The sequence below is a fragment of the Cibotium barometz genome, chromosome 62 (assembly GCF_041138505.1).
Source record: "Cibotium barometz isolate CiBa-2024 chromosome 62, ASM4113850v1, whole genome shotgun sequence".
NCBI lineage: Eukaryota > Viridiplantae > Streptophyta > Polypodiopsida > Cyatheales > Cibotiaceae > Cibotium > Cibotium barometz.
This window is the reverse complement of record NC_141107.1, coordinates 36,626,248-36,649,877: the sequence shown is the minus strand read 5'-3', so window position 1 is coordinate 36,649,877 and position 23,630 is coordinate 36,626,248. Positions and strand designations below refer to the sequence as shown.

At 49.8% G+C, this 23,630-nt stretch overlaps 1 protein-coding gene across 2 annotated transcripts in view; it reads left to right on the top strand.

The window, feature by feature from the left end:
• Positions 1-517: 517 nt before the first annotated feature.
• LOC147604425 (uncharacterized) overlaps positions 518-23,630 on the top strand; it is a 36,663-nt gene continuing 13,550 nt past the window's right edge. For both annotated transcript variants that reach the window (XM_086795453.1, XM_086795452.1), the window contains exon 1: positions 518-890. In XM_086795453.1, the coding sequence (XP_086651579.1) occupies positions 659-890 (232 nt within the window). In that variant the 5' untranslated portion in view covers positions 518-658. The remainder of the gene's footprint in view (positions 891-23,630) is intronic.

Here is a 23,630-nt window from a genome sequence, read left to right as displayed (position 1 = left end):
TTAGTATTTTTTTAAAATGCTTTCCAGCTTTGTGTTTTTTAGCCTTAGGCACGTATCAGAATCGCTTAAGCATTCAAAGCTTTTAATCTCAGGCATGTATCAAAATCACGTATCAAACTCATAGCTCTCTCTAGCATGTATTATACTGGCTCTGCAAAAACAAAGCCCATGATGCTTCTGCAAGTGTGGAGACATGTTGCATAAGACCACAAATCCTTGAGAATAATGCTAGCTAGATTCATTGTATGATAACAAATGTTGTGCAACAGGCAGCGTGTCTTACTCTCCCCCAAGCACGACTTATATACACATCTAGAGTCGGCGAGCGATTTTTCTAGAACTCGAATTCTCGATTCTCCCACCTCCACACGTCAAAACCCAAAAGGTAAAAAACCTCCTTACCTTTGATGTCTATCACACCATTAAGGTTCCTTCTCCTTCTTTAATTAATTAATGGAAAAAACAATTTGGTACCCATAGAATTAGATAGTGTGCTTATTTGGTAATGAAAACGGATCGAATTGGTCGAAACAAAGGTTTTCATGGAGCATTGATTGAGAGAGAGCATAACTACAGAGCTTTGTATGTGGATAAAATTTGTTTCAATGTTGCTACCATTTGGATGCCCTAATTAATTCAGTACAAGTGCCTGGCATCGATGCAGCAGAAGGTAGTGCATTCCTCGGCTCTACAGGGCTGTGGCGCCGAAGCCCAGCAATCCAGGAGCCGAATGTTGCTGCTGCAGCTGGGGAGGCCCTGCAAGGTGGGCTCTATCGTCTTCTTCCGCAACTCGCAACCCCCCCGCCCGCACCTCAAGACCTCGAAAGAAAGGGTGCCCCTCGTCCTACCCATGTGCGGCCATGGAGACTTGGAAATCGTTTCGGTCAAAGGTACCACCGACGCTTTGTCCTTTTTTTGTAGGAACTTGCTCTTTGTTTCCTTTCCGTAGCAACTATTCCAATTGCAAAATTGCATTGTAAATCCTCATTTTTATTTTATGACAAGTCATAGAAACTCAGCACGATGCCTGCTTTTTTTGTGTCTAAGAGATGATTTAATGGCTCATGCATGAGAATCATGTCATGTATTATTTTGTGGAAGAAATGATAGAGACTCAGCAGGAAAGCACATGCTCGGAATTCTTAAGGTGCACATGTCTCTACGCATAAACCTGCAGGCATACTTGGGTGCTTGATGACAACCCATAGAAAGCCATACTAGCAAGATATTACAGGGCTGCTCATCTACTATGCTTTTAGCACCAGTCAACCACATGATGGGTGGTCGGCTTGGATGTGCACTGAGATGTGACTTAAGATGATGTGAGAATGCCAAGGTGGACACGTCTGTACTCAAGCCTGTCCCTGCACTTGGCTGCTGACTCATAATAATGCGAACGAACTCAACGTAGACAGAGTTTGAAGAGCCTTCCATCAATTTCATCAGGCTTATTTCTCTTCTCCAATAGCATGGCAGGAATTTTGCAACTGTTTCATTCTCCAATCAAAGGCATCCAGCTTCCACATATCAGCAAGAAGAGTTTTCAGCCTGCTACGTTTTGGAGATCTACTTCATTGCACAAATCAGCGTTACTCCTACAGCAGCACTTTGATGCGTTTTTTTCCCCCAGCCCTTCCTCTCCTCTCTGGAGATCTACTTCATCGCACAAATCAGCGTTTTTCTGCTGCGTTTCTCATGCAGCAGCACTTTGCTTCATTTTTTTTCCTGACCCTTCCTCTCCTCTCCTAATTTTGTATTCTGTCCCCTCCCCGGACTAGTGGTAGCACCTCCCAACCCTCCCTCTCCTCTGTGGAGATCTACTTCATCGCACAAATCAGCGTTTTTCTGCTGCGTTTCTCCTACAGCAGCACTTTGCTGTGTTTTTTTCCCTAGCCCTCCCTCTCTCCTAATTTTATATTCTGGCCCTACCTCGTACTAATGGAAGCATCGTGCACTTGCTCCATTAGCCTCTCCCTCCCTTACTTCATTGTGCATCGGGTATTCACCTGTGTGCCTTGATCTCTGGTAGGAGTACAGTTCTACATCTTTCTTTCACGACACCTAGCATCTAGGGAGGAGTGGGCCACCCCTGGGTACCTACTTGCAACCTTTCCACTGTAAATACAAGAGGAGGATTCCATGGCTTCCACACCAACTGTCATCTCTTCATCCCTCAACTTCCCAAGGAATCCATCTTAGATGGAACTAATTATCTTGATTGGGCACTACAGATGAAGGCTCTCCTTCGGTATCATCGGCTATGGGGTATTGTTTCTGGTACTAATGCCTATCTTGATGCTACTTCTCCTGAGGCTAAGATTGATGCTTGGGCTGGGCTGACAAAGATGCAAGGGCTTATGCCTTTATCTTCTTCAACATAAAACCCTCTATTGCTCTTCAATTTGATGACAATGATGAGGAAACTACATAAGAATTGTGGGATACCATTCAGAGGAGGTATCACCGTGAGAACTTTGCTTAGAAGGTAGCCTTGGAGAATTAGCTCTCCAACCTGAAGATTGCCGATATTGCCAACATCATGGATTCTGTTTAGCAGTAGTTGGTCTCTTTGGGAGCAATGTTGGCATTATCATCTCCAGATTGGGCATATATGTGCATATTTCATGCTGTATCTGGCCAGATTTATTATGAGGCCATGCATTCATCTTATTTTAGATATTTTTTTGCTATTTTTTTCTATTTTTTTTGACATTATTCTAGTATTTTTTTGCATAGTCGGCCAGCCCACCGTTTTTATGCTGGCCGACCAGCCCTTGTCCAACCTATGAATAGGTGGCTTGGGTTAGCATCATTAGCACATTATTATTCAGCTATTGCTGTTGGTTGTATGCACCTACGGGCAGCCCTCGTGCTCTACTTCAACAGATAACAAGTTTTCTACTTCAGTTCTTTTGCACATGTGCTTCTTTGCAAGATCTATTTGCTGTTTTTTTTGTTTTACAGCCATTCTTACATGGTATCTGAGCCCAGTGTTGCAAAGGGACCTGCGTTTTCTACAACTACTGCTCTAGGCAAAGATCCACCGCATCTACATCTTCAAAGGAGCTGCGTTTTTTGCTGTGGACCTGCGTTTTCCATTGAGGAGCTGCGTTTTCTGTTGAGGAGTTGCGTTTTCCACAGAGGTGTTGCGTTTTCAGCCTGAGATATGCGTTTTCAGATCTCAGCCCCGTATTTTGGTGCTACAATAGGTTTTTTAACCCAGGGGAGTCATTTCTTACCTCTCCTTTTGGTTTCCCACCCTCCCATCCCTTCTTCTCCTTCCTTTCTCTTTGCTGCACTCAGCTTTCGAGGAGGAGTTTGTTGATTTTCTGATCAGCTCTGTTGAAGAGGAGGATTCTGCTGCGTTATCGGAGATATGGCTTCTGGTCATAGTCATTCTTCTCACTGGGGGATTCTCTTTTCTTCTCCCCGATCCCAAGCCCCAAATTCACAGGGATCTTCTTCCCAGCTTCCTGTTTCTCTACCTTATTCCCAGATTCCTGCTTCTTTTCCTTCCATATTCCCCACCACCACCACTTCTCTTGTTTCTCCCCTCCCACAAAACCGTCATCCCAACCCCTTCCCATGTGCCATCCTATTCACCCCCTCAAGTGAGTGATTCCATGAAACTGACTGCTACCAACTACCATACTTGGTCGTTTTATACGCAATTCCTTCTTGAAGGAGCAGGTGTGTGGCCCTCTGGCACCACTCCTCACTTGGTGGATCCTGCGTTTCGTGGAGTTTTGGATGCACGGGTCCGTCTCATCATCATCCATTGTATGACACCATCTATCCAGGCACAATTCATATCTTCCCGGAGTGATGCTAGTCAGATGTGGAATGAGATTCAGAGGAGGTTCGGGAGAGTATCTTCCGTGAAGATTGCTAAGTTGGAGGCGGATCTTGAGAAGATTACCATCAGTGACTCAGATAATATCATTGATAAGATTGGGGAATTCACAAGGATCAAGAGGTAGCTTGAGGAGAATGGGAGCTCGATCAACAATCCGATGCATAAACTGCTTGGTAAGCTGCCATCATCCTTTGACTCTTTCAAAGATCACATCTACTTCCGTGAGCCTCTACCCTCTTTTGAGGAAGTTGTGACTTACTTACCTGACAAATGTTTATTGAGAGGCAAAGGGAAGACAGATTTTGCTTTTGTTGCCCAGAGTAAGGGCAAGTTGAAAGGAGGCAGCAGCAACAAGAGCGAGAAGGGCAAGAGCAAGGGTTCTAAGGAATCCAAAGGTTCCAAAGAAGAGGAGTGTCCCTATTGTGGCAGGCCTGGCCATACTGAGGCTCAGTGTTTTGCAAAGCGTAATGATTCCAAAGCCACCAAAGCTAAGTACAAAGCCAAGGACACCTCCAAAGATGCTGACAAAGATTCCAAGGACAAAGGCAAGGACAGGGTTCCAGAGGAGAGCAATGCCAAAGTGGCATACATGGTAGTTACAGATTCTCCCGTTTCTTCACAGGATTCCTTCCTTGTGGTCACAGAGATCACTTCTGATGTAGAGGTGCGTGCCACACATGAAGAAATTGAGTGGATTGGTGATAGCGGCGCTTCGGCACATATGACCAAACATTTCCACATTATGGAGGATTACAAGCCACTTTCTTCTGTACGCATTGGAGATGACTCCTCCTTACCTATCCATGGAGTTGGTAACATTTCTTTTGGTTCCTCTGCTACTTTACATGATGTTTTACATGTGCCACGTATTTTGAAGAATTTGTTTTCAATGAACATGGCTGCTCGGAATGGACTTGGCATTTATTTCAATGATGAGGTGATTGAGGTGATTGATCGGAGGACTCTTACGGTTGTGGCTAATGGTGTTCATGATGAAGGTCTCTACAAGATCACCAACTTCTCTTCTCAGATTTCTTCCTTTGAATCTCATCTTCATTAGCTTTTCTCTCCCTCCCATGCCTTAGTTTCTATTGTAGATACTTCTTTGTGGCATTCACGTTTTGGTCATGTGCCTATTGCCGCTCTGCAAAAGCTTCATTCCAAGCAACTTGTTAGTGGACTTCCAGAGTTGAGAGCTCTCCCACACATTTGTTCCTCTTGCGTGATGGGGAAACCTCACAGGGAGTCCTTTCGAGAAGAGGCTACACATAGAGCTACTCGGAGACTTGAGTTGATCCATGCAGACTTGGCTGGCCCTATGGAGGTTGAGTCCCTTGGCGGGGCCCGTTATTATATGCTCTTGGTGGATGACTTCACACGGAAGGTATGGGTGTGTTTCTTGGCACGCAAATCTGATGCATTTGCCAATTTCAGGTCTTGGCTTCCAATGGTTGAGAACCAATCTCAAAGCAAAGTTTATTCTTACGAACTGACAATGGTGGCGAGTTTGAACCTTTTGATGAGTTTCTCTTACTTCTAAAGGCATCCAGCGGGGCAGACGACTGTTCCTTATACTCCTCAGCAAAATGGAGTAGTGGAGCGGAAGAACCGAACAGTGAAGGAGATGGCTCGATCCCTCTTGCATCATGCGAGTCTTCCTCCCTCTTTCTGTGGTGAAGCTGTGGCTACCTCAGTTTATCTCATCAATCGCTCTCTCACAAAGGCGGTCGATGGGAAGACACCAGAGGAGGCGTTTTTGGACATATGCCCTTCCGTCTCACACCTACGAGTTTTCGGTTGTGTTGTGTTTGTACATGTGCCAGGTCAAAAGAGGACTACACTTCCCCAAAGTCGAAGGGGATGATCTTTACGGGATATAGTTCGAAGTCGAAAGGATTCCGCTTTTGGGATCCTGTGTTGGAGGACATCATCATATCTCGTGATGCTCGCTTTGATGAGACCCTCTTTGGATTTGATTCCTCTTCACCCATGCAGGTTTCTGAGGATATTGATCCATTTCCGCCCGATATCGGTGAATTTTCTTTGCTCCCATTAGGCACTTCATCACCCCCTGTGCCTCCTGTGACTTCGGCAGCGATTCAGCCCGCCGTTGTTACTGTTTCAGCCCCTGTTTCTGCTGTTTCCAGCCCCATACAGAGTGCTGGTTCATCTTCCGGAACTTCTCAGCCAGTCTGGACAGCCTCTACATCATCTCCCACACGCTCAGACGTCCCTTCTTCATCCCCGGCTGCCCCGGGTGTGTCCATTACAGCTGCAGATACTTCCTCTTCCACATTTGTGAGGAGGGCTGGTCCACCCCGTTGGGTCTAGCAATTACTTCGAGATTCTGGCCTTTCTGACAGTCAGTTGCATGACTAGGTCTCTACTTCTTCATCCGGTCTAAGGAGATCTTCTCGGGTTCCCACTCCCACAATGAATTATGCTCTTATGAGTACTTTGCAGACGATTGATGAGCCCGAATCTCCAGAGGAGGCCCTTGCCCAACCACAGTGGCGAGACAGGCTATGGAAGCCGAGATGTCCTCTATTGAGAGGAATCATACATGGTATGTAGTACCACGGCCTTTACATCGACGAGTCATTGGTGTCAAATGGATCTTCAAAGTCAAGTTTCATGCAGATGGTACTTTGGATAAGTACAAGGCCCGTCTTGTTGCTCGGGGATATGCTCAAAAGGCCGGCGAGGACTTTGATGAGACATTTGCTCCTACAGCCAGGTTTACTTCCATTCGTATTGTTTTGGCTCTGGCTGCTCGTTTCAGATGGCTTGTGTTCCAGATGGATGTTGAATCTGCCTTTCTGAACGGTGATTTAGAGGAGGAAGTTTATGTGTAGCAGCCTCCTGGTTTTGTGATTCAAGGACATGAGGACCATGTTTACTTGTTGAAGAAAGCTCTTTATGGTCTCAAACAAGCACCTCGTGCTTGGTATCAAAACAAGCACCTCGTGTTTACTTGTTGAAGAAAGCTCTTTATGGTCTCAAACAAGCACCTCGTGCTTGGTATCAAAAGATTGATGCTTTCTTGTTATCTCTTGGTTTTGAGAGGTCATATGCAGATCCAAACCTCTATGTGCTTCTTTTTGATGGGGATATATGCATCATTGTGCTTTATGTTGATGACCTCATTCTTGCAGGCTCACAGATTGACCTGGTGACTCAGGTTCAGTCTCAACTTTCCCTCACGTTTGAGATGACGGACCTTGGCTTACTTCATTATTTTCTTGGTCTCGAGGTTTGGCAGAGAAATGATTGCATCTTCATTTCCCAGGAGAAGTATACTCTCCTCTCTCTTGTCCTATGGATCCCAATGCGAAATTGTCTAAGGAGGATGATACACCTTTGGTGGATTCCACAGAATACTGGCAGTTAGTTGGCTCCTTGCTTTATCTTGTCAACACCCGACCGGATCTCTCTTATGCTATGCCAGTTCACTTCAGCAGCTCGGAGATCTCATTGGCAGGCAGCTTTGAGAGTGCTTCGGTATCTTTGTGGCACATCAGATTATGGCATCACTTATTCTGGTGGTTCTTCTTTGGTGGGCTTTACGGATGCTGATTGGGCTGGTTGCATTGATACTCAGAGATCTACTACGGGATATTGTTTCATGCTTGATACATGATTGGTCTCTTGGAAATCTTAGAAGCAGAGGACAGTTGCTGCTGCTTCTACATACTGAGGTTGAGTACAAATCCTATCTTCTCTCTGCAGCCGAGGCATTATGGATACATCAAATTTTGGAGCATTTATGTTGTGCGGATGATTTCCCTGTTGTCATCTTCTCGGATTCTCAGAGTGCCATTGCTTTAGCTCAGAATCCTGTGATACTTGGCCGCTCCAAACACATTGAGGTTCACTATCATTTTGTTCGGGATTGGATTGAGCTTGGTCTTCTTCGACTTGAGTATTGTTCCACTCAGGACAATCTTGTTGACCTCTTCACCAAACCGCTCCCTCCAGCTTCTTTGGAGGTCTTTCTTAAGCGTGCTGGAGTTCTTCCGCCCATCTGGCGCTGAAGAGGAGGTGTTGGCATTATCACAGATTGGGCATATATGTGCATATTTCATGCTTTATCTGGCCAGATTTATGAGGCCATGCATTCATCTTATTTTAGATATTTTTCTGCTATTTTTGTCTATTTTTTAGACATTATTCTAGTATTTTTTTGCATAGTCGGCCAGCCCACTGTTTTTATGCTGGCCGACCAGCTCTTGTCCAACCTATAAATAGGTGGCTTGGGTTAGCATCATTAGCACATCATTATTCAGCTATTGTTGTTGGTTGTATGCACCTACGGGCAGCCCTCGTGCTCTACTTCAGCAGATAACAAGTTTTCTACTTCAGTTCTTTTGCACATGTGCTTCTTTGCAAGATCTATTTGCTGTTTTTTCTGTTTTACAGCCATTCTTACAAGCAAAGCTACCAACGAGGACTTTGTCAATTGGCTCCTCGCCAAAGCTATGTGCTTTTTGTGATACTATATCACTTCTTTCTTCTACTCCTGATCTACATACCATTGGAGGCATGCTTCAAGGTAGGGCCACGAGAAAGAAGTGTTAGAATTAGTGCATCTCAGTTAATTTGGGCAGTACCCATTTTATGGGATTTGATATATTTGTTCTCATGTTTAGTGAGTCGTGGGCAATCGGTTGTCCTAGAGGCAGTCGGCTAGCCTCCTTGCTTCACTATAAAAGGGGCCTCTCATCATCACTTGTATTCAACCATTCCCAAGCACTTGTTCAGCACTCGTTGCTGGCTAATTGCCATTGTAAAGCCTTCAGGCTATTATAAAAGGTGATTTTGTCCACAAGCTCTCTCTACTCTCTCTCTTGTTTTGTTTATGCTTCCACTTGTGCATTCTCCAACATGGTATCATTTGCTTAGGTTCAATCCAGAGGAGCAACGGAACGGGAACAGGAACGGGAACGGAATGAAAGCACCACCAGGGGAACGGGAACGGGAACGAGGGGGAACGGGAATAGGGAACGACCTAGATAATTCCTAGAAATGACAGTAAATCTTAACATACAATGCTCATTTATATAACCAAATTAGTGCACTACACAATTTGCATGGCTAGATACTAACATTGAAGAGATCTCACAGGTTAAAATAAATTAGCCCACATGTGACATCATACATGACATAAGTGACAAAGGAGGATTATGGGGCTCGTACACCACAGCTTCAATCATTGGCAGTAAGGATCTTGTCTCAAGGTGCAAGCTCCTCTCCGATTGAGCAACTATGGAGTGTGTTCGGCCATGTTGCTTCCAAGAAGAGGAACAAATTTGGGACAAAACAAGTCAATGACTTGATTTTTGTAAGTGCTAATTTGCGCTTGCTTGGGGATATGGCTTCTCCCAAACCATAGAAGTTTATATTGCTTGATGAGGAGACACATGGACTTGCAGATCCTGGTCAGGATGGGGTTGAAGATTTGGATGCTGGAGATGTTGGTCTTGATGATATGGCTTTCTTGGATGACATAGATAATAGTCTCCTTGATGGCATCACTGGCAGTAACCATGCATGATCTCTCTTTACTATTTGCATGTCACCTTGTGGCTTGGACTCTGGACTTGGGTTATTTCTTTTATCTAGGCCGTGGCCCACATTTTGTGCTGGGCTGAAGGCACCCGACTGCCTCACGACTGGTGTCATCCAGTCGGCCAACATGAGTGGGGTCCACGACTTGTTTAATCCAGTCGGCCAACCTCTATCAAAGGTCACATCCACACGTGTGATAGTCGGCCTGAACCTAGAGCATCCTGCCAGCACAGGGCAGCCACCCAAGCCATGGAAAAATAGGAAAAAATGGGGAAAAAATATGGAGTGGGGAAAAATGAGAAAACACCTAATAAGAGCGGGCACACCCACAACAGAGGCCCTGGTGTATATGTATAGACAGGAGATGACTTCTAACAGCTGCTCCATCCTTTTGCAAATTTCTTCACTTCAGGGGGTTTGTTGAGCATCTGGTCCTCTGGGAAGTTCTAGTGTGAACAAACCTAGTCATGGGCATTTTTTCCCTATGACTGGACATAGGTTTTTTCCCCTTGTGTGAACACACTTATGTGTTGGGCACTTAGCCCTAGGTTATATTGTACTTGTACTTGCACATCTTATTATTATCAAGTACACACTTTCCAGAAGCTACGCCCCGTCTCCTGCCTGCGCGACCTGCACTCCAGCGCCCCCCCCCCCCCGCCTGCTGTTGTTCCTGCGCCCCCCTCCCTTGTTGCTTGCCCGCCGCCCTTCTTTCTTCCACCCCTTCGCCTGCTTGCTGCTGCGCCCCCCCTCCCTTGCTGCTGCGCACCCTCCTCGCCCCCTCGCCCCCTCCCTCCTCGCCTTCTCGCCTTCTCGCCCCATCCCTTCTTCGCGCCCATCTCACCTCTGCATCGCCCCGACCCCCCCTCCGCCTGCATTCTCCTCCCCGCCCCTCATTCGCGCAGCTGCCGCCCCCCCCGGGGCTTTTCCTTCGCCGTTTTTACCCCCCCCCTTCCTTCTCGTGCTGACTTCCGCCCCCCTGGGGGTTTTGCTTTCTTTTTTTCCTCCGGTCGGTCTTCCGCCTCTCTGTGTGCAGCCCGTTTCTTGCAGGATTTTCGCTTTCGCCTCGCCTACGCCTGAGCTTCAGACTCTGATGGAGACTCCTCCCGCCCCCTCGCCCCCTCGCCCGCCCCCGAGGACACCCCCATCAGGCTTTCTCTTTCGCCGGAAGAGGAAGCGAGCCTCACCGCAGAGGTGGAACGCCTTCAGGCCCATTCCACCATCTGCCGTATAGTCGGCACTCGCCCCAGCAGAGGGGAGATCCGGGATCTTCTCCAGGCCCGCCTTCTTGTTGATGTGGGCAAGATCCTGGACGTACAGCATCTGGGCCGGGGACATTATGAGATCGAGTTCGAGACCGCCCAGAGTGTGGCCAAGGTCCTTGCCATGAGTCCCCTTGACATCAGGGGTGCTCGGGCTTTCTTCAGACCTTGGCAGCATGGCTTTGATCCAGCAGCGGCTGAGCAGGGAGAGCGCCTTTTTCATGTTACAGTTTGCTTCCCTAGACTCCGCCGGGAGTATCTTCCGCTTCTCTCTCGGCTAGGAGCATGGGTGGGCTCGGTACTCAAGACTGGCCCCACAGCAGCTTCAGTGGTGGCCAGAGCAGCTGGGCTACCCTCCGTCAGAGTTTTGGTGTCTGACATCTCCTCCCTTCCTAAGGTCATTCAGCTACCTAGGATAGGGGGGGGGATGGATTGATCAGAGAGTGGAGTTCTCAGGGCTCCCGAACCAGTGCTTCATATGCAGGCAGGTCGGCCATCTGGCCAAGGCCTGCCCTCGCAGGAGACCTCGACCCTCACCACAGCAGCAGGCCCCTGATGGCCCGCCCACAGATGCGGCACGGCAGGCTGCCTCCGGGACACCTGCGCAGGCCACAGAGACCTCGGAGTGGCAGCCTGGACAGGGGGGTCGCCGAGGGAGACAGTCACAGCAGCACGCACAGAGACCGCTGCAGCAGCAGCCACAGGCTCAGCCTCACTGGGTTCCCGTGAGGAACAGATTTGCTCCCCTCCAGGAGGAGACCCCTGCAGCGACTGAGGACCAGGAGATGCCAGCACCCCCTCCTTCACCCCCCCACCCCCACCCCCACCCCCACCCCCATCCCCTCCCATTGCCTCCTCCCGCCCCCGCTCCGGTCTCGGCAGCGGCTCCTTCTCCGCCCCCCTCGCCCCCCCCTCCTCCCCTCCCACTCGCCTCGCCTTCCCGGGAGACCCTGGCAGTCCCCTGGCGCTCGCCCGCAGTCCGGAGGGCGCTGAGCACCGATCTCGCTCGAGCACCACAGAGGAGACCTGCCATGCCGATCCGGGCTTCACGGATATCATCTATCCGCAGTCGGCTGAGTCACCTCGGTGTTAGACAGCGATCAGAGGCTTTCGGTTACCTTTTTGGAGCAGAGGGCCCCCATGAGCCAGCACCCATCCGCGTTCATGTAGTGATACCTCCGGCCTGTGGGGAGGAGGCACTCGATTCAGCAGTGGCCTTCTCGTTCCCTCTCTGTGGCCCTTGCGACCGGGAGTGGACTCTAGAGCTCGCTATTAGCACTTTGAAGACTCAGGTAGTTGAGTTTTCTCATCATGTGAGCGACCTGGAGGTGACAGATGTGATAGGCCGGCTCTGGGAGTTGGCTCATTTTTTCTTGGATCCCGAGAGTGTGGATGCCTCAGGGATTCGTCATTTGGTCGTGCGTATAGTGGCAGACTTAGCACGCGACCCTGGATATGTATGTATACACGAGGTTGCTCTGTCAGAGCGGGAGGCAGTCGCCATGGGCCACAGCCACTGGCGCCTGATCCGGGATTCTTGCAGTACACCGGGTGGGCAGATTCGCAGCCGCTCGGATGGGGACTACTCTCCATCCAAGCCGCTTGCGAAGGCCCGCCGCACGGCTGAGACAGCATCTACCTCAGCAGGTCATCCATGAGGATCATCTCATGGAATGTACAGGACCTGGGCGGAGCTCATTTTATATGCTATCGAGGTTGCTTGAGGCAGGAGCTCCAGAGATGCCTGGTTGGTGGCAGCATTGATATTTTGATGATGCAGGAGCACCACTTGGGTGAGAGCAGGATGCGGAGATATGGTTCGGTGATGCCTGGTAGATGGTATACCTTTTGGTCTGCAGGGTTTGGTCCTTTGGGTGGACAGGGAGGAGTTTGCATGGTAATGATCCCTCGATCCACAATGGCGGCGGCAGGCCATTGTGGATCGAGGGATCATTGTGCCTGGTAGAGCACAGTATGTCATTCTGAGGATGAATTTCCATCGGAGTCGGGCCAAAAATAGCAACTCTCCTAAATTTTAGGAGTGTGGTCCTTTGTATTCTAGGATAATCCCCCATTCCCAAAATTTGTACTTTCCAAATATTTAAACATCCTGGAGTCCACTAGACCCCTTTCAGACTGGGAAATGTCCAGGCTGGTGACATCCTCCCCAACTTCTTAAAAGTTGTCCGCAACTTTAAGCTTCAAGGCATATATTCAAGATATAATCATGTCCCATCGATTGGGCGAGACGAGACAGTCTCAAAAAATCCAATATAACTGAAGAATCCATGTCCCAAAGAAATGGGCGAGACTAAATAAGTCTCCATAATACCAATATCAAAATCATGTCCCAAGATAAATGGGTGAGACAAAACAGTCCCATAAGTCCAGATAGCATAATCCATGTCCCAAGTAAATGGGCGAGACAAATCAGTCCCATAAGTCCAGATATCATAATCCATGTCCCAAGTAAATGGGCAAGACAAATCAGTCCCATAAGTCCAGATATCATAATCCATGTCCCAAGTAAATGGGCGAGACAAAATAAGTCTCCTGCCAACAAGACATCGGTCCACATGACCCTTGGCATAGACATAAGTCCCGTCATGTCCACTTTACCACTTGCACTCCGTGTTGGTACTCTGACCACACACCTTGGATGAGAGGTGGGCTTACAAGAGACACACAATGAGCCAAAACGGCCGACCCCTCCCTTGAGTAAATTGTATTACTATGGGAGAAATTCAATACATAGCTTCACGGGCTTCCATTGCCAAATCCTCCATGCCAATGCATATGAAATTCAGCATTTAGAAAACAATGGTATGTCGATGTAGATCACCAAGGAGCTGCCTTGACGCCCGGCCTGACTTCAGTGCCCATATTCTCTACCATTGGCTCTATGTTCTACCAAGCAAGGTAGCAACATCTTGAAGAGCACTTAGGACAAGAGAAATACTACACAGGGCGGCTAAACAAGGAGTCCTGAAAACAATCACTCGCAGGCATAGATAACCTGGTGTTCCATACGCATTTCTGCTACACATAGTTTATAGGCATTTCGGCCACCAACTCACACTACCCTCTCAAGTGCCCATGTTCCCTTCCATCTGCTCTCTATTGTTCCACCCACACATGGTAGAAACAATCTTCAAGAGAGCACGTAGGACAAGAGAACACTACACAGGGTATGTTGTGCTTGTCACTACCCTTTGAAGTGCCCATGTTCCCTTCCATCTGCTCTCTATTGTTCCACCCTCACATGGTAGAAACAATCTTCAAGAGAGCACGTAGAACAAGAGAACACTACACAGGGTATGTGAATCATGAGTTCCATAAGTCCAATGCATCCCAAATAAAGGGAGCCAAAAAGAATAATCCATCCCAGTAAAAGGGAGCCATAAACATAATCCATAAACCTGAGGATGGATCCAAATTCCTAGAAAAGAAGTCCAGGAATCCATACACCTGTATACCATAATCCTTGTATACCATAACTCTTACCACATACTCCGTGCTAACCACACACCTTGGAGTAGAGGTGGACTTTATCCATAAAAGCATCTTATCCATGAGATATCCAAAGATTTCTTCTCTATAAACTCGGACAGATTCGTCCATAGAAATTGCTTGTGAAGCCCAATATCTATATAAATCTCGTCCAAGAAAGAAATCTCCATAGATATAATCCATCCCAATAAAGAGAGCCATGAAAAGAATTCATCCCATTAAAGGGAGCCATGAAAAGAATTCATCCCATTAAAGGGAGCCATAAACAATATTTTCCCTGAAACCATCTCAAGGCAAACAACAACACCTTTCTCCTTGCATAGCTATACAAGGGTTAGTGAACATCAAAAACACTTCATAGTAAATAGCCAAAGCACCAACTTTGCAAACTCAAAGTATACTTAGCTTTTCTTTGCCAGGTTGGTCATGAAGCCAAAAGAAATATCTCGTCACCATATTCTTAAGATATCCTGAGATATATCTCCATATAGCTTGCCTGTAAGCTAATCCTTAGATCAACAAGCTGTCTACTGCTCATGCTCTTGCTTCATAAGCTATGAAGCGGCTGGCCATGCTTTACAGCAATGATGGTAAGTGTGGTCCCCACTTGAGATCTTTTCTCTTCCTTATTGATAGAAGGAAGCCTCCGCTTCCAAGAAAGTCTAGGCTCTGATACCAATGTAACTCGCGATGGCGGGTGCCCGGGGGACTAGGGCCTTTGACACACTTGTTGATACCATCAATGCATATTAAAACATTAAAACATGGCCACAGCCTTAACACATATATCCATCATCACTTTGCATAAAACATAAAGCTGGACAAAACATCCACAAATGCTGCAAATGGAGCTTGCACGTGTGACACCGCATAGAGGCCGGAATGGGCCGACCCCCCCCCTTGGAGTATTTTATTACCCAAGGAGAATAATATCATGTACAAGCTTTGAGGCCATATACAAATGCCATAACACAGCCCAACACAAGGCAACTGAGCCGGAACATAGGCTGTAGAAATGCCGAGCCAACAATATAATCCATATACCTCCGTGTGGGTACTGACTCTTCCCCAAAAACCACGGTTCTTCATGCAATAGAGCTGGTACAGCAAGTACAACTCTCCATTCAGCCGGTACAGCAGGTACAATGGTTGGTACAGCCGGTACAGTGGCTGATACAGCCGGTACAGCAAGTACAAATGTTGGTACAGCAAGTATAGTGGTTGGTACAGCAGGTACAGTGGCTGGTACAGCAAGTACGGTGGCTGGTACAGCAGGTACGGTGGCTGGTACAGCAAGTACAACAAGTACAGAAGTTGGTACAGCAAGTACAATGACTGGCACAGCAAGTACAGTGGCTGGTACAGCCGGTACGGTGGCTGGTACAGCAGGTACGGTGGCTGGTACAGTAGGTACAGCAAGTACAAATGCTGGTACAACACATACAATGACTAAAAATCATAATAAATGATTGAATACCCTTGCCTTCAGTATTTCTTCGCGATGGAAGCCTCCAAAACAGTCCCATACAGCCGGTATTCTTCATGGGCAGCCTTCAAGAGAGAGAGAAAGAGAGTAGCCATCATTAGAGAAACCTTCAACGGTGGTAGAGGCTAGTGTGCAGCAAGAGAGCCTCTATTAATGAAGAGAGAGGGCTCCAATTTATAGATTTGGGCCTCCCATGAGCTAAAATGGCAAGAGAAGGCTACGATGACGAGTGGAGAGCCACACAATAGCTGAAGTGACAAGTGTGAGGCCACTTGTCTCACTTTGATCCTTTTTCTAACAAGTGTCAGGCCACTTGTCTCACTTTGGTCCACTTTCTTGCCACATGTCCCAATCTAAGAGATGGGTCCTTCCATAATCTTTACCTCTAAAAATATCCCAACTGGTAGACATTCTGTCATAGGCACTTTGCCAACTCTTGGTATCTGCTCAATTCCAGATGTAATGACGCGAACGGAATTTCCATCGGAGTCGGGCCAAAAATAGCAACTCTTCTAAATTTTAGGAGTGTGGTCCTTTGTATTCTAGGATAATCCCCCATTCCCAAAGCTTGTACTTTCCAAATATTTAAACATCCTGGAGTCCACTAGACCCCTTTTAGACTGGGAAATGTCCAGGCTGGTGACAGGGGACCTTTTGGAAAGCCAGGCAGGTGGCAGGTGCTTACTTGCAGAAGGAGGTGGTTTCTCCAGGCTTTGTGGTTCCGGATTCAGAGGGGGTGGTTGACAGGTTTCATCAGGTTTCTAGGACTTGCTTGTGCACCGTAACAGGTGTTGATCCTTGTGAGCAGTGTGATGTCTCTTTGACTCAGAAGCTGTATGGTTCATTGATCTGGTTGATGGACACCAGATTGGACGGGAGCTTCCTGATGAGGCGGTTGAGCTTATGGTTGCAGATGTCTCTTTGGGAGGTAGGATTGCGTTTCCCGTGGTTTCTGTGGCATGCGAAGGATCATGGACTCTTGTACACAGGAAGGGGATTGTTGGATGGAGTCCGACTCCACGGTTGGAGTGACTCGGTTTGGGGAGGAGATCCGGACACGAGGGGATCTACTTCAGGCCCAGGAGCAGTTTTACGGAGCAGGAGGAGGTTACATTGCAGGTTTGGGCTTCCACTGGAGGAACCCATGGTCATCCAGAGGCACTTTGTTCGTGAACAAATCGTTGATGATGACATCTTGCTAGAGTTCTGTTTGACGGAGGACAGTACGGTGGACCTCTTCACGAAGTCGCTCTCTCAGGATTTGCTCAGGCGGCACCCCAGCTCCCAGTGGTTGGTTTCACAGCCAGGAGCTGAGAGGGGGTGTTAGAAGTCATCTCTTGTCTAGATTTATACACCAGGGCCTTTGTTGTGGGTGTGCCCGCCCTTATCAGGTGTTTTATCATTTTTCCTCACTCCCCGTATTTTTTTCCATTTTTCTGTGGCATGGGAGGCAGTCTAGTAGTGGCAGGAGGACCCTGAGCCTGGCCGACTGCATCTGTGACATGGTCGACTGCAGTGCATGAGTCGTGGGGCTGGCCGACCCATTCAGATGCTGGCCGACTGTGATTATCCAGTCGTGGAGGTTCCTGTGTCCAGTCGGCTGCCCTACAGCAGGCCGACTGCTGATGTGGGGGTATATATATAGGCCCCCAGCCCCATACCACTATTTGTATCATTTCTCGGGATCTTCTTGTGTATATAGAGTAGAGTTACACGCCTACATCTCTCTCTCTCTTGTGCTGTTTTTCTGCCTGCGTTTTTGCTCTCGTGTTCCCAGATTTGGTCATCATCTCCGCTGCGTATTCTGACATCTACACCATAACTGGACAAAGAGAATCTCAAAAGGTACACTCCAAAATGGCAGATGGAGGACTAGACATGAATCAACTCGGGGCGGCGGCTCTTCCCTCAAGTCGTGTAGAGGTGGCAATAGGAGAGGTAAAGTAGAGGCTGAGTTTAGTTGATGGCGGAGGGGCTGCTCACATAGAGATACAGAGGTGGCAGTAGGAGGCGGAGCGGACAGCTTAGGGTGGTGTAGCAGGCACTGCAGAGGTGGAAAATTGGCGGCGCTCTGAGGCGGCGGCGGCGGCGGAAACAGATAAACAGGTGGCAAAGGCAGGCTCTGGGCAGTGGAGGTGCCGACAGAGCTGAGCTTTGGGCGGCGGCGGCGTGGCTCAGCCGGCAGAGGCGGTGTTGCAAGCAAGGCAGAGGCTAACGGTGGAGAGGGAGATTTTGATGATAAAGATGATGATCAAGCCTTCAAAGATGGGTCTCCCAAGATGGCTCTCCAAAATTTGATGATTCTCCAAGAGGGTGCAAGCTTCTTTATATACTTGAAAAGGGGTCCTTGCTTTTGCCTTGATTTGCTTTCGCTTTATCTACTTGTCACGTGCACACCCATCTGGTGTACAAGTGGCATGGCATCATCAAGCATTAATCAGACATCTAAGTATTAGTCAGGCATTTATTAGCATAAGTATGGGGGTGTTTCATCATCAACATCAGCACCTTAGTCTTCATAAGCATGTAAGGTATTCATTATGGGCAGCCGACATCATATGATGACCAGCTGACAGCACATGGTATTCATGGTGTATTTAAGGCATTTATGCCAGTCGTGAGCATTCAGCAAGGCTGGCCGACCTGCATCAGTACCCACATATAAATAGAAGCGCATCCCCCCATTCAGTCCATCATCGCATCTCAGATCAGCGTTTTCAGCATAGATCATCGCATCTCAGTTCAGCATAGATCATCGCATCTCAGTTCAGCAGCATTCAGTTCAGTTCAGTCCATCAGATCTGCAAACGCATAGAGCATCCACCTCCCCAGTGTTGGAGAGCATCTGCGTTTCATCATCAGATCAGCATTGCATCCGTTCCAAAGCCATCCCTTCAGCGTTCCCTTCCCAGGAGACAAGGGAAAGACAGTGGGACAGCGGTTCATCCAGCATATCAGCATATTCAGCACATAGGCAGCATATTCAGCATATAGTTCATCATTCCTATCTCCTACATAGAGGGAAGCCGACATCGAAGGGTGGACCTCAGCATTGGAGCAAGGAACAGTCCTTAGCATCAGCATTCAGCCTATTCTTCTCATCCCGAGAAGGATATTCATCTACAACAGCATCATAGATCTATTCAGATCTCATTGTAACCCATTCATCTAATATAGCTGCATTGCATTGCATTGACACTGTCTGTCTTTCTTAAGCATCATTAAGTGCAGTTTAGTTAGCCTAAGGTTGTGTTTACGACGGTCAAATCCCTCACAAGTCACATTGGTATCAGAGCGTTACAGGGTAACCAGCCTTAGATCATTTTCATTCCATCAGTCATTCAGTCAGACATCATGTTAATCGTTTCCGCACGGTTAAACCCAGTTCTCAAAATCTTGGAGGCCACCCTTAGGGATTTTCCCTTAGGTATGCATTAGTAACCCATCCATCTGCATTCTTGCACAGCATATAGGGTTGCACATGGCTTGCATAGCAGTCATCTTAGCAGTCAGTCTTGCATCTGCAAGGCATACATGTTTGCCCATGAATTCTCTGGGGAAGAATGACCCCATCATCAAAGGAGTACATAAGTTTTTGGGCTTCAACTGGCAGCAGCAGGGGGTTCTCTTCCACAGAAGAAGACGGAAGTTTGCTCCAACATCGTTCAGGAGGTTTAGAGCTTCATGAACGACGGAGATTGTAGTTGAAAGGTTTCCACAGGCAGGTCAGGGGTGACTCAGGTATTTCCAAGCAGTTTTAGCAGCATTTGCCATTCAGTTCCTGCAGTAGATAAGTCTTTGGCTCAAAGGATTCCACTCCTATAGACGACCTCAGTCCCGGCAAAAGAAGTTAGAAGGGGACAGTGGTTCAATGGAGAAGGATCACCAGAGGAGTCGAAAGGTTGCCAGGTATACCACCCAGCAACAGTTTAGCAGAGGGGAATGTCACGTGCACACCCATAAGGTGTACAAGTGGCATGGCATCATCAAGCATTAATCAGACATCTAAGTATTAGTCAGGCATTTATCCCCATAAGTATGGGGATGTTTCTCCAGTATCGGGCACTTCAACTTTTGTCGCGGGGCAATAGCGCTCGTTGAAGCTCACGCCCCCCCCTCCCCCGCTCGCGCTGTCTGCACGCTTCCCCCCTCTCTCCCGCCATCGCATCTGCTCCCCCCCCCCCTCGCCTGCTCTCGCGTCTGCCCCCTTCTCCCCCGCCTGGCTGCCCTGCGCGACCCTGCGCTGCAGCGCCCGCCGCCCCCAACTCCTCCTCCTCTCCTTCGCGCCCTCCCATCTTCCTTCAGCGCCCCGCCCCCCCTTTCGCTGCCGTCACCTTATCTTCCCCCCGCGCCTTGTTTTGTGCTGTTTCCGCCTCCCCCTAGGGGCTTTTTTTTTGTCTTCGCCGCCTTGCCTCCCCCCCCCTTTTTTCTGATTTTTTCGCCCCCTGGGGTCTCCTTCTTTTTGCCTGCCGCCTTCCCCCTCCGTCCTTTGTGTGCAGCTCGGCTCTTGCAGGACTTTCCGCTTTCGCTCCGCCTTCGACTTAGCTTCAGACACTGATGGAGGCTCCTCCCGCCCCACCTCAGAGGGACTCTCCCGCAGCCCCCTCGCCCGCCCGTGAGGATACCCCCATCAGGCTTTCTCTTTCGCCAGAAGAGGAAGCGAGCCTCGCCGCAGAGGTGGAACGCCTTCAGGCACATTCCACCATTTGCCGTATAGTCGGCACTCGTCCCAGCAGAGGGGAGATCCGGGATCTTCTCCAGGCCCGCCTTCTTGCAGATGTGGGCAAGATCCTGGACGTGCAGCTACTGGGCCGTGGTCACTACCAGATCGAGTTCGAGACAGCCCAGAGCGCGGCCAAGGTCCTAGCCATGAGTCCCCTAGACATCAGGGGTGCTCGGGCATTCTTCAGACCTTGGCAGCATGGCTTTGACCCAGCAGCAGCGGCCGAGCAGGGAGAGCGCCTTTTCCATGTTACAGTTTGCTTCCCTGGACTCCGCCGCGAGTACCTGCCGCTCCTTTCTAGGCTAGGAGCATTGGTGGGTTCGGTGCTAGAGACTGGCCCCACAGCAGCTTCAGTGGTGGCCAGAGCAGCCGGGCTACCGTCGGTCAGAGTGTTGGTCCCTGACATCTCCTCCCTTCCGAAGGTCATTCAGCTACCTAGGATGGGGGGGGGATGGATTGATCAGAGAGTGGAGTTCTCGGGGCTCCCGAACCAGTGCTTTATTTGTAGGTCGGCCACCTGGCCAAGGCCTGTCCTCGTAGGAGACCCCGACCCTCACCGCAGCAGCAGGCCCCTGATGGCACGTCCACAGATGCGGCTCGGCAGGCAGCCTCCGGGACACCTGCTCAGGCCACCGAGACCTCGGAGTGGCAGCCTGGACATGGGCGCCGTCGAGGGAGACAGCCACAGTAGCACGCCCAGAGACCGATGCAGCAGCAGCCACAGTCTCAGCACCGCTGGGTTCCCGTGAGGAACAGCTTTGCTTCCCTCCAGGAGGAGACCCCTGCGACGACTGAGGACTAGGAGATGCTAGCACCCCCTCCTTCACCCCCCCACCCCCGTCCCCCCCCTCCACCTTCGCCGCCTCCCGCCCCTGCTCCGGTTACGGCAGCGGCTCCTTCTCCACCCCCGTCGCCCCCCCCTTCCCCCCCCCCCCCCCGCCCGCCTCAGCTCCCCGGGAGGCCCTGGCAGTCCCCTGGCGTTCACCTGCAGTCCGGAGGGCTCTGAGCGCCGACCTTGATCGAGCCCCGCAGAGGAGACTTACCATGCCGATTCGGGCTTCACGGATATCATCTATCCGCAGTCGGCTGAGTCGCCTCGGCACTAGACAACGCTCGGAGGCTTTTGATTACTCCTTCACACGGCTTTTTGGAGTAGAGGGCCCCCATGAGCCAGCACCCATCCGAGTTCATGTAGTGATACCACCAGTCCGCGGGGAGGAGGCACTTGAGTCAGCGGTGGCCTTCTCGTTCCCTCTCTGTGGCCCATGCGACCGGGAGTGGACTCTGGAGCTCGCTCTTAGCACTTTGAAGACTCAGGCAGTTGAGTTTTCCCACCATGTGAGCGATCTGGAGGTGACAGATGTGATAGGCCGACTATGGGAGTTGGCTCATTTTTTCGTGGATCCCGAGAGTGTGGATGCCTCAGGGATTCGTCATTTGGTTATTCGCATACTGGCAGACTTAGCACGCGACCTTGGATATGTATGCATACACGAGGTTGCTTTGTCTGAGCGGGAGGCAGTCGCCATGGGACAGCCACTGGCGCCTGATCCGTGATTCTTGCAGCACACCGGGTGGGCAGATTCGTAGCCGCTCGGATGGGGACTATTCTCCATCCAAGCCGCTTGCAAAGGCCCGCCGTATGGCTGAGACAGCATCCACCTCAGCAGGTCATCCATGAGGATCATCTCATGGAATGTACAGGGCCTTGGCGGAGCACATTATATACGCTATCGTGGTTGCTTGAGGCAAGAGCTGCAGAGATGCCTGGTTGGTGGCAGTATTGATATTTTAATGATGCAGGAGCACCACTTGGGTGAGAGCAGGATCCGGAGGTATGGTTCGGTGATGCCTGGTAGATGGGACACCTTTTGGTCTGCAGGGTTTGGCCCTTTGGGTGGACAGGGAAGAGTATGCATGGTCATTGCAGATGTATGGCGGCAGGTTATTGTGGATCAAGGGATCATTGTGCCTGGTAGAGCACAGTACGTCATTTTGAGGATGCATGATGAGCTCTTGGGCGTGCTCAACGTCTACGCGCCCAACCATGCTAGTGCCAGAGCTGAGTTCTGGACCCAGGTTACGGATGCATTGCCAGAGGCCGCACATTGGTGCGTCGGGGGAGACTTCAACATGCTTGAGGACCCGGCCGATAGGGTGGGAGGCAGTCATGTTACAGTGCACGGCACGGAGCTTGCAGCTTGGGAGCGATTTTGCATGTCACTGAGGATCAGTGATGCATGGCAGCATGGGGCCTTCTCCCGCTCTCAGGACAGTCTTAGTTTCTCTCGGTCGGATCGCCGACAGGGAGGGACTAATCTATCACGGATTGATCGTTTTTATGTGGGCGACTGGTTAGAGGAGCGAGGGAGCTCCGTTGGCATTCTCGCTGGCACCTCATTTTCAGACCATGCGCCAGTTATTTTGACATTTGAGTAGCGGACACGGGAGCCCAGCCTGCAGTTGAGGATCCCAGAGAGGGTACTTACAGATCCTAGTCTCGCTGAGGACATTGAGAGGATCTGGCATGATAGTCAGTGCTCTGACTAGGATGCAGCAGGCCAGTGTGCCCAGGGACTCATCGAGCTTAGCTCTTTTCTGCACTCTGCAGCTTTGACACGGCTGAGAGAGACTCGTGAGCGGGAGTATCGGCTGAGATGCAGCCTTGCTTCGCTTCAGCGCCTTCAGCAGCAGCAGCCTGCATGTGAGTGGGTGGCGTCCCAGCTGAGCCAGGCACGCCAGGAGGTTAGAGAGGCAGAGGAGCAGAGACATGAGTTTTATTATCGCCGCCAGGCCTCTCAGTGGACGCAGCTTGGTGATAGAGTGACTGGGGAGTTTTTTGAGATCACTGAACGCCGCCATGCTCGAGCAGGAGTCCGTCAGCTTGGGAGGCCGGACGGATCGGTAGCTACTGAGCCCGGGGAGATCAGAGACATTGCCACTGGGTTCTATAGAGACCTGCTTTTAGCGGAGCCAGCCACTGAGGCTCGGGATGCTTGTAGACAGACTGTGTGGGCCCATGTGCAGAGGAGGGTCACAGATCGTATGCGTACAGTTCTGGGTGAGCCTCTCTCAAAGGTTGAGCTTGCTGAGGCCTTGAGGGTCCTGCCGCGCCATAGTTGCCCAGGGGAGGATGGATCGACGCCTGCCTTTTTTATGCGCTATTGGGACCTTTTGGGACCAGGCCTCCGCAGGGGCTTTCAGTATGTTTTGGACACTGGGGTG